Here is an 11,063-nt window from a genome sequence, read left to right as displayed (position 1 = left end):
GGAAACCTGCACATCTTCCCAGAAGCCCAGAGGGGTTCAGATAGTGTCCCCTTGATTAGGAGAGAGGAGGAACAGGGTAGCTGTGTGACACAGATACACCATCTCAATTATATCATTAAATACTGCAATCTCAAACACAAACAGAAAATGCTGGAAAATCTGAGGGGAGTGGGAGGAGAGATAGACAGGGGCTTCTCTCACACCAGGTATCACACACTGAACCCCCCCCCCAACTCGGCCCCACACAGGCTTTTGGTGTGGCAATCCCCGGGATCTCCCCGTAAAGGATCCCCTCCCCGGGATCCACCTACCCCACCCCGGATCTCCCCCCCCAGATCCCCTCCACCCCCAACTGGGATCTCCTCTCCGGGTAGGAAACCCTAAACTGGTTCCCAACCCTTCCTCCATCCAGTTTGTTCTTGAATTCACCCTGTCCAGAAGGGAAGGATCCCAGGTTAGTAACCCCAATAGCCAATAGTGGTAGGCGGAGGGGAGGGGTGGAGGGGCAGGAGAGGGGGCGGAGGGGGCAGAGAGGGGGTGAAAGGGGTGGGGGGAGGGAGAAAGGGGCGGAGTGGGGGGAGAAAGGGCAGAGAGGGGGAGAAAGGGGCAGAGAGGGGGAGAAAGGGGCAGAGAGGGGGAGAAAGGGGCGGAGAGGGGGAGAAAGGGGCAGAGAGGGGGGAGAAAGGGGCAGAGAGGGGGAGAAAGGGGCAGAGAGGGGGGAGAAGGGGGCAGAGAGGGGGGAGAAAGGGCAGAGAGGGGGGAGAAAGGGGCAGAGAGGGGGGAGAGGGGGCGAGAGGGGGAGAAGGGGCAGAGAGGGGGAGAAGGGGGCGGAGAGGGGGGAGAAAGGGGCAGAGAGGGGGGAGAAGGGGGCAGAGAGGGGGGAGAAGGGGGCAGAGAGGGGGGAGAAGGGGGCAGAGAGGGGGAGAAGGGGGCAGAGAGGGGGGAGAAGGGGGCAGAGAGGGGGGAGAAAGGGGCAGAGAGGGGGGAGAAGGGGGCAGAGAGGGGGGAGAAAGGGGCGGAGGGGGGAGAAAGGGGCGGAGGGGGGAGAAAGGGGCGGAGGGGGGAGAAAGGGGCAGAGAGGGGGAGAAGGGGGCGGAGAGGGGGGAGAAAGGGGCAGAGAGGGGGGAGAAGGGGCAGAGAGGGGGGAGAAGGGGGCAGAGAGGGGGGAGAAGGGGGCAGAGAGGGGGGAGAAAGGGGCGGGGGGGAGAAGGGGGCGGAGGGGGGGGAGAAGTGGGCGGAAGGGGCAGAAGGGGGGGAAGGGGCGGAGAAGTGGGCGGAAGGGGGCAGAAGGGGGGGAAGGGGCGGAAGAGGGGAGAAGGGGCGGAGTGGGGGAGAAGGGCGGAGTGGGGGGGAAGGGGGAGAAAGGGGCGGAAGGGGGGAAAGAGGAGGTCCCTGGAAGCAATTGCAAGAATTTGATTGTGAATGTGAATGCTTCTGGCAGGTCCCACAAGGACAGGCTGTTCATTTCCAACCCACTCTTCCCTCAGCACACGGGGAAAAGCAGCTAACAGCTGGTGTGAGGTATATCTGTCAGAGCACCTTTTGGTAAAAGCAGGTTCTGTGTTAAAACACCCAATACGCAGAGAGAAAACATCTCCCGCCAATACATCAAAAATAGATTTCTGAAAGGCCAGTCCCTGTGGCAGCGGTCCTGCTCTGTGTAATTAATGACTGCAAACTTGCAAACACACTGCCATTGCAGGCAGCTGCTGGGAGATTCTTCCTGTCTTCTCCGAGATGGAGAACAGTTTTGTACGTTCTCCTTTCCTCCAGTCAGGGAGCTGCTTACAGTCACACAGAAATCACAGCAACCCCATTAACCGTGCGAGGAGAAGATTGGGCGGCTGATGTTACTGTTTGTCGTCATCGCTGCCAACTCCCACCTATCAACAGATCGAGAACTTTATCATTTCCACATCACTACAGCACCCAGTATAAAACTCCACATGGAAACACTCACAAAGGTGCTGGGATCAGTCTGTGCAGGAACCACTCACAAACTGCTCACAACACTTTCACTTTCCAAATTTAATCTCAATCCCAGAATAAAATCACAAACACAACTCAAAGCCTACCCGGAAACATCGATTTCCCTTCAACAGCAACGTAACAAGCAGCTGATCAAAGGGATTGCTTGGAAATTGAAACATTTTAATGAGAGAGAGCTGGGGGCAGGGGAGAGAGAGAGAGAGAGCGGGGGAGAGAGAGAGAGAGAGCGGGGGGAGAGAGAGAGAGAGAGCGGGGGGAGAGAGAGAGAGAGCGGGGAGAGAGAGAGAGAGAGCTGGGGAGAGAGAGAGAGAGCGGGGGAGAGAGAGAGAGCGGGGGGAGAGAGAGAGAGAGCGGGGGGAGAGAGAGAGAGAGAGAGCAGGGGGAGAGAGAGAGAGCGGGGGGAGAGAGAGAGAGAGAGCGGGGGAGAGAGAGAGAGCGGGGGGAGAGAGAGAGCGGGGGGAGAGAGAGAGAGCGGGGCGGGAGAGAGAGAGAGAGAGCAGGGAGGAGGAGAGAGAGAGCGGGGGGAGAGAGAGAGAGCGGGGGGGAGAGAGAGAGAGCGGGGGGAGAGAGAGAGAGAGCGGGGAGAGAGAGAGAGAGCGGGGGAGAGAGAGAGAGAGAGAGCGGGGGGAGAGAGAGAGAGAGAGCGGGGGGAGAGAGAGAGAGAGCGGGGGAGAGAGAGAGAGAGAGCGGGGGAGAGAGAGAGAGCGGGGGGAAAGAGAGAGAGAGAGCGGGGGAGAGAGAGAGCGGGGGAGAGAGAGAGAGCGGGGGAGAGAGAGAGCGGGGGAGAGAGAGAGAGAGAGCGGGGCGAGAGAGAGAGAGTGGGGGGAGAGAGAAGAGAGAGAGAGCGGGGGGAGAGAGAGAGAGAGAGCGGGGGGAGAGAGAGAGAGAGCGGGGGGAGAGAGAGAGAGAGCGGGGGAGAGAGAGAGAGAGCGGGGGAGAGAGAGAGAGAGCGGGGGGAGAGAGAGAGAGAGCGGGGGAGAGAGAGAGAGCGGGGGGAGGGAGAGAGAGCGGGGGGAGAGAGAGAGAGAGAGAGCGGGGGGAGAGAGAGAGCGGGGGGAGAGAGAGAGCAGGGGGAGAGAGAGAGAGCAGGGGGGAGAGACAGATAGAGAGCAGGGGGAGAGACAGATAGAGAGCAGGGGGGAGAGAGAGAGAGAGAGCGGGGGGGAGAGAGAGAGAGCGGGGGGGAGAGAGAGAGCGGGGGGGAGAGAGAGAGAGAGCGGGGGGAGAGAGAGAGAGAGCGCGGGGGGGGAGAGAGAGAGCGGGGGAGAGAGAGAGCGGGGGAGAGAGAGAGAGAGCGGGGGAGAGAGAGATAGAGAGAGCAGGGAGAGAGAGAGAGAGAGCGGGGGAGGAGAGAGATAGAGAGAGCAGGGGGGAGAGAGAGAGGCGGGGGAGAGAGAGAGCAGGGGAGAGAGAGAGAGGGAGCGAGGGGAGAGAGAGAGAGAGCGGCGGGAGAGAGAGCGCGGGGGGAGAGAGAGAGCGGGGGAGAGAGAGAGCGGGGGGAGAGAGAGAGAGAGCGGGGGGAGAGAGAGAGACAGCGGGGGGGAGAGAGAGAGAGAGAGCGGGGGGAGAGAGAGAGAGAGCAGGGGGAGAGAGAGAGAGAGCAGGGGGAGAGAGAGAGAGAGCGGGGGGAGAGAGAGAGAGCGGGGGGAGAGAGAGAGAGCGGGGGGAGAGAGAGAGAGCGGGGGAGAGAGAGAGAGCGGGGGAGAGGGAGAGAGAGAGAGAGCCAGGGGAGAGAGAGAGAGAGCCAGGGGAGAGAGAGAGAGAGCGGGGGAGAGAGAGAGAGCAGGGGGAGAGAGAGAGAGCAGGGGGAGAGGGAGAGAGAGAGAGAGAGCGGGGGGGAGAGAGAGAGCGGGGGAGGGGGGAGAGAGAGAGAGAGAGTGTGCAGGGAGAGAGCAAGAGACAGCACACAGGGGGGAGAGAGAAAGCATAGGGGGAAAGAAAGAGAGAGCGATGTAAGAGGTGATGCAAGAAGGGGAGAGTGATTGAAAAGTCAGAAATGTGATCCAGGGTGTCCCAGAACACTTTACAATCAATAAAAGACTTCTGAAGGAGTTGTTGGGTGTGGAGGTGAAGTGGTGGCTAACTAGCAAGACCCACCAACAGCAAAGCGAGGGAGACAGGGAACAGCAGAGAGGAGAAAGAGGCAAAACACAAAAGATGGAAGAGGACAGGAGAGTGGAAAATCACCGTGTGAAAATATACAGGAAAAGAAGCATCAATACAAAATGACAAAACTTTTTCCACACAGTGAGTGGTTAGGATCTGGAATGTACTGTCTGAGAGTGTGGTGGAGACAGATTCACACAGTGAGTGGTTAGGATCTGGAATGTACTGTCTGAGAGTGTGGTGGAGACAGATTCACACAGTGAGTGGTTAGGATCTGGAATGCATTGATTGAGAGTGTGGTGGAGGTTGCTTCAATTGAGGTAGTTATTAAATTTTATGCAGGAGTACAGGGAAGACAGGGAAATGGCACTGAATCATGATGCTCGTGTGGATAGCTGCTCCAGATATGACAGGCTGAATGGCCTCCTTCTCTGCCATAATAACTCTGTGATTAGGTTAATAATAAAGCAACCTACACACACTTGCCTAGGGAAATGGACAGAGAATAAATACCATAGCCAGTCAATGGCAATACAGGCAGTGCCTAGAGAATGGGAGTGACAGAAAAGACAACAGAATTTATGGGATATTAGTCTGTATAAATTGGTAACTTGTTTGGGAGGTGGGGGGATTAGACTGGAGAATTTGGTAACTAGTCCAATGGAGGATTAGTTTGAATGTGTTGCTAACTAGCTGTGGATTTGCTCTAATGGTTCCAGCACTGAATCAGTTTCTATCACTGCACAGATACCTGGGCCACGGCTGTGTGGGTGAGATCTGGGCTGGTGAAATTGGAGATGCCGGTGTTGGACTGGGGTAAACACAGTAAGAAGTCTCACAACACCAGGTTAAAGTCCAACAGGTTTATTTGGTAGCAAAAGCCACGAGCTTTTGGAACACTGCTTCTTCTAACCCCTAAACTAGTTCCAATTGCCCGCGTTTGGCCCATATCCCTCTATACCCATCTTACCCGTGTAACTGTCTAAACACTTTTTAAAAGACAAAATTGTACCCGCCTCTACTACTACCTCTGGCAACTCGTTCTAGACAAAATGCATCACCTCACATTTATCTAAATTAAACTCCATCTGCCATTCGTCAGCCCACTGGCCCAATTGATCAAGATCCCATTGCAATTGGAGATAACTTTCCTCACTGTCCACTGTGCCACCAATCTTGGTGTCATCTGCAAACTTACTAACCATGTCCCCTATATTCTCATCCAAATCATTAATATAAATGACAAATAACAGTGGATCCAGCACTGATCCCTGAGGCACACTGCTGGTCACAGGCCTCCAGTTTGAAAAACAACTCTCTACAACCACCCTCTGGCTTCTGTCATCAGGCCAATTTTGTATCCATTTAGATACCTCACCCTGGATCCTGTGAGATTTAACTTTATGCAACAGCCTACCATGTGGTACCTTGTCAAAGGCCTTGTTAAAGTCCATGTAGACAACATCAACTGCACTGCCCTCATCTACCTTCTTGGTTACCCCTTCAAAAAACTCAGTTAAATTTGTGAGACATGTCTTTCCACTCACAAAGCCATGCTGACTGTCCCTAATCAGTCCTTGTGTCTCTAAATGCCTGTAGATCCTGTCTCTCAAAATACCTTCCAACAATTTACCCACTACAGATGTGAGGCTCACTGGCCTGTAGTTCCCAGGCTTTTCCCTGCAGCCCTTTTTAAACAAAGACACAACATTTACCACTCTCCAATCTTCAGGCACCTCACCCGTGACTATCGATGATTCAAATATCTTGGCTAGGGGACCCGCAATTTCCTCCCTAGTCTCCCACAGTGTCCTGGGATACTCCTCATCAGGTCCCGGGGATTTATCTACCTTGATGCGCTTTAAGACTTCCAGCACCTTCTTCTCTGTAATGTGTACACTCCTCAAGACATCACTATTTATTTCCCCAAGTTCCCGAACACCCCGACCTTTCTCAACAGTAAATACTGATGAGAAATATTCATTTAGAATCTCACCCATCTCTTGTGAATCCGCACATAGATGTCCTTGTTGATCCTTAAGAGGCCCTACTCTCTCCCTTGTTACTCTTTTGCCCTTTATGTATTTGTAGAAGCTCTTTGGATTCTCCTTTGTCTTATCTGCCAAAACAATCTTGTGTCCCCTTTTTGCCCTCCTGATTTCTCTCTTAACTCTACTCTTAAACCCCCTTTACTCTTCAAGGGATTCATTTGATCCTAGCTGCCTATACATGTCATGTGCCTCTTTTTCTTCTTGACCAGGACCTCAATACCCCGAGTCATCCAGGGTTCCCTACTTCTACCAGCCTTGCCCTTCACTCTAAGAGGAATGTGCTTACCCTGAACCCTGGTTAACACACTTTTGAAAGCCTTCCACTTACCAGACATCCCTTTGCCTTCCCATAGACTCAGCCAGTAAACTTTTGAAAGTTCCTGCCCGATATCATCAAAATTGGCCCTGCCCCAATTTAGAATTTTAACTTTTGGGCCAGACCTATCATTCTCCATAGCTATCTTAAAACTAGTAGAATGATGGTCACTGGACCTGATGGATGCAAAACAAAAAGCTTTGACAAAAGTGTCTTTTACTGAATTTAGTCTAATCTTTCCTCCTCACAAAACCACGGTGATTCCTCCTGATCACAGGAGATACAACAGGATATAGATAGGTTGGTGCAGTGGGCAGATAGGTGGCAGATGGCATTTAATCCTGACAAATGCGAGGTGATGCATTTTGGATGGAATAATGCAGAGAGGAGCTATGTGATAAAAGGTAGACAGATTAGGAGTATAGAAATACAGAGGGACCTGGGAGTGCAGGTTCACAAATCCATGAAGGTTGCGTCACAAGTGGAGAAGGTTGTTAGGAAGGCTTATGGGATGTTAGCCTTTATAGGAAGGGGCATAGAGTATAAAAGCTGCCGTCTAATGCTTCAGTTGTACAGAACGTTGGTTAGACCGCATTTGGAGTACTGCGTCCAGTTCTGGTCACCTTACTACCGGAAGGACGTGGAGCCTCTGGAAAGGGTGCAGAGGAGGTTTACCAGGATGTTGCCTGGCATGGGGGGACTGGGTTACGAGGAGAGATTGAAGAAACTGGGGCTATTCTCCTTGGAAAGACGGAGATTGAGAGGGGACATGATAGAAGTATATAAGATACTGAAGGGAATAGATAGAGTTAATAGTGAGAGACTGCTTCCTAGACTGGGTACGAACACGAGAGGTCATCATTTAAGGGTGAGGGGGGAGAGGTATAATTTGGAGGTGAGAAGAAGGTTCTTTACGCAGAGAGTTGTGGGGGTCTGGAATGCACTACCGAGTAGGGTGGTGGAGGCAGGAACGTTGGACTCGTTTAAGATGCAGTTAGATAGGCACATGAGTGAAATGAGAATGGAGGGATATGGTAGGGGCTATTAAATAGCGTTAAACCTCGGGAGACACCGGAAGGGCAGGCTGTAAGATTAATATTTTTTGTCTTTATTCCACAGGTGGAGGTCCACCTCGTGTCAAGCGAGGGGCATGCACACAGCGGGTCGTGCGTGGGCTGCTCTTGGAAGTCCAGGAGTGGCCTAGTACTTCGTGTCGGTGTGTGTGCTTGATCCTGGACCGGTAGACGGGTGCCGCAACAGCTCGGTGACTAGCACTGCTGGCTGTGCAGACACATGGATTTGGGCCTGTGTCTGTGGGAGTTTGCGCATTCTCCCTATGGTTGCGTGGGTTTCCTCTGGGCGCTCCGGTTTCCTCCCACACCCCAAAGATGTGCTCTTAGGCTAATCGGTTTTTACCAAATTGACACTATTTCTTCCCTGAATCTGACTGAGTAGGGTTCCATTTGTACACATGCAGGGTAGAATAGGTGTAGGGTGATGCGGCGGTGTGGGCTCGTTGGGCCGAAGGGCCTGTTTCCCGTGCTGGGTTGTTCTTTGTTCTTGAGATTTTCTAAGTGCCTTGTTATAACCTCCTTAATAAAAGATTCCAGTAATTTCCCCATGATTCAGATTAAACTCACTGGCAGTTCTCCCTGTGGTATCTCCCCAATCACCCTAAATTTGACCTGTTAACCAGAACATGTCCTTTCTTCCTGAAACCAGGGAGAATTCTCTACTCCATGCTGATAATACTTACCCTCCCCTTTTTGAAAAAGTAAGTTTCTGTTTCATGTTGTGTCTTGTAACCGTCACCCACAGACTCCTGTCGAGAGCAGTAAATGTCCAGGGACCCAGTTTGTTCCAGCTGATGGATAATTTTCAGGATTTGTTTCCCCGTTGCAGTGAATTCAAACACAGCAGCAAATAGGAATGAACTTACCTGATATCATGAGGGAGTGCAGACTGATCCAAGCTATACTGAATCACCGCCAATTTACATAAAGTCTTCAGACTTGGACCTGGCAAATAGTCAAACAAACCCTTTAAACAAGTGGCGACCATCTACAAGGTGCACACAATCAGACTTCTTCCAAACCCACATTTCTACCTTGTTTCAGTTCTGTAGAAGGGCCATTTACCATAGAAACCCTACAGTGCAGAAAGAGGCCCTTCGGCCCATCGAGTCTGCACCAACAATCCCACCCAGGCTCTATCCCCATATCCCTACATATTTTACTCACTAATCCCTCTAACCTATACATCTCAGGACACTAAGAGGCAATTTTAAATGGCCAATCAACCTAACCCACACATCTTTGGGCTGTGGGAGGACACCGGAGCACCCGGAGGAAACCCATGCAGACACGAGGAGAATGTGTAAACTCCACACAGACAGTGACCCAAGCCAGGAACTGAACCCAGGTCCCTGGAGCTGTGAAGCAGCAATGCTAACCCACTGTGCTACCGTACCGTACCGGCTCATTTAGATCCAAAGCATTAACTGTTTCTCTCCACGGATGCTGCCAGACCTGCTGTGTTTATCCACTGCTTTGTGTTTTTATTACAGATGCCAGATTAACTGTTCCTGCTTTCCCACTCTCACCTTTTTAAATAGCAGGGTGACGCATTTAATTCCTGAATGGAGAGAACTTGGTGAAGATGATGGTTCTCAGCCAGGGACCTGTTATCACCAGTTAAACTGGAGGCTGATCGGGAAATTCTGCAAACATCCCCCCCGCCCCCAAACTTTCCATCAGTCCTGGGGGCAGACATTGTTATCCCCACACTGTACATCGCTCCAACTGCCAATGGCCCTCCTACATTTTCACAGCCCCAACTATAGGAAACAGAATTAAATCATATACAAACCGTAGGAACTATAAGGAAACAGAATTAAATCATATACAAACCGCAGCCAAATGGAAAGGGGGTGTTGTTTGGTGTTTTTTCTCTCCTGAAGAGATGTAATCAATATATGATTAACACAGAGCAAACAGAAGCTGACGTACTGAAATCCAAGATGTACAGATCAGAGTGATCCATCAGATTAAACTCATCCCCCATTCCTTGCTCGGGGCACGGGCTAGAGGAGAGACAGAGAGGTTAGTGTTTAGTGTATCTGAGCCAGTCAGGGTGATACCAAGAGTTAGGGCGGACATAGTTAGCAGCATTGACACAGGGACAGAACAGGTGGATTTGATCTTCTAGATATCCTGTGGACACCACAGATCTCAGGGTACTCACAAAGTGCTTCAAAGCACACACACACAGACACGCGCGCACAGACACATGATAGACCATCCTTGCAAACAGTTGTACAGTTCCCAGTGCGCCTTATACCCAAAACCCAAACAGCCAGTGCCAGAAGCTGATTTAAGTAGCAAGTGTTCCTAGTCAAGCCTGTCCTGGATTTGGAGGCTGGATTGGGATGGGCGGCTGTTAATAGGGATCCAGGCTGCCCTGGCAAGTTCACAATGAAGAGACTGAGCTCACTGTCCCAAAAATTACAAAGGAAAACTGCTATTCTCCCCGGCAATGTGACTATAAGCCTGATGACATCACCACAGTGAGGTGTATAGAATTGTGCACAAACTGGTCACCTCACTTTAACATTAGAACAACATGATTACCCTTCAAAAAGGATGGCATTGGCTGGGAGGTCCTTAGGATGTGCTGAAAGTGGAGATAAATGTCAGTTCTTTAGGAGTAGGGGAGCGAGGGGGAGAGAGAGAGAGAGAGAGAGACATAGTCCAGGCAAAGGTATAGGAATCTCCCTGATGCTAAGGAATTGCAATACTGAAAATTTCCCAAGTTAAATTTATTTATTAGTGTCACAAGTAGGCTTACATTAACACTGCAATGAAGTTACTGTGAAAAATTCCTCTCCAATGATACAAACTGAGGTCCATGGACTGAATGTTAATCATTGTACAAACACAGCATGTGTCCTGTCCTGTCACTCAGTATCAACCCATTCAGGCTGGTTTTAACTCTATCAGTTAGACTTTACAAAATGGGGGCAGTGAGTGAAGTGTAGATTGGAGAGTTTCACAGGGTAACGGATGAGGGGAACAGTACTTTGGAAAGCAGGATTGGGGAACATACTTTGGAAAGCAGGATTGGGAACAGTGCTGTGGAAAGCAGGATTGGTGAACAGTGCTGTGGAAAGCAGGATTGGTGAACAGTGCTGTGGAAAGCAGGATTGGTGAACAGTGCTGTGGAAAGCAGGATTGGGAACAGTGCTGTGGAAAGCAGGATTGGTGAACAGTGCTGTGGAAAGCAGGATTGGGGAACAGTGCTGTGGAAAGCAGGATTGGGGAACAGTGCTGTGGAAAGCAGGATTGGGGAACAGTGCTGTGGAAAGCAGGATTGGTGAACAGTGCTGTGGAAAGCAGGATTGGGGAACAGTGCTGTGGAAAGCAGGATTGGGAACAGTGCTGTGGAAAGCAGGATTGGGAACAGTGCTGTGGAAAGCAGGATTGGTGAACAGTGCTGTGGAAAGCAGGATTGGGAACAGTGCTGTGGAAAGCAGGATGGGGGAGACAGTGCTGTGGAAAGCAGGATTGGGAACAGTGCTGTGGAAAGCAGGATTGGGAACAGTG

At 51.4% G+C, this 11,063-nt stretch overlaps 1 protein-coding gene across 5 annotated transcripts in view; it reads right to left on the bottom strand.

The window, feature by feature from the left end:
• Window positions 1–1,370: 1,370 nt before the first annotated feature.
• klhdc3 (kelch domain containing 3) overlaps window positions 1,371–11,063 on the bottom strand; it is a 128,689-nt gene continuing 118,996 nt past the window's right edge. For 4 of the 5 annotated variants that reach the window (XM_080183269.1, XM_080183268.1, XM_080183270.1 and 1 more), the window contains 3 exons: window positions 9,471–9,544; window positions 8,402–8,480; window positions 1,371–1,883 (listed from right to left, as the gene is read on the bottom strand). In XM_080183269.1, coding sequence (XP_080039395.1) covers window positions 1,817–1,883; window positions 8,402–8,480; window positions 9,471–9,544 — 220 coding nt within the window. In that variant the 3' untranslated portion in view covers window positions 1,371–1,816. Of the gene's footprint in view, window positions 1,884–8,399; window positions 8,481–9,371; window positions 9,545–11,063 lie in introns of those variants that run through there. The other variant, XR_013885919.1, reaches the window with a different exon arrangement.

This window comes from Carcharhinus amblyrhynchos, unplaced genomic scaffold, assembly GCF_965287045.1.
Source record: "Carcharhinus amblyrhynchos unplaced genomic scaffold, sCarAmb.v2.hapA chromosome_204, whole genome shotgun sequence".
Lineage (NCBI taxonomy): Eukaryota > Metazoa > Chordata > Chondrichthyes > Carcharhiniformes > Carcharhinidae > Carcharhinus > Carcharhinus amblyrhynchos.
Note: the sequence above shows the minus strand (reverse complement) of the source record. Positions and strands in the feature narration are given on the sequence as shown.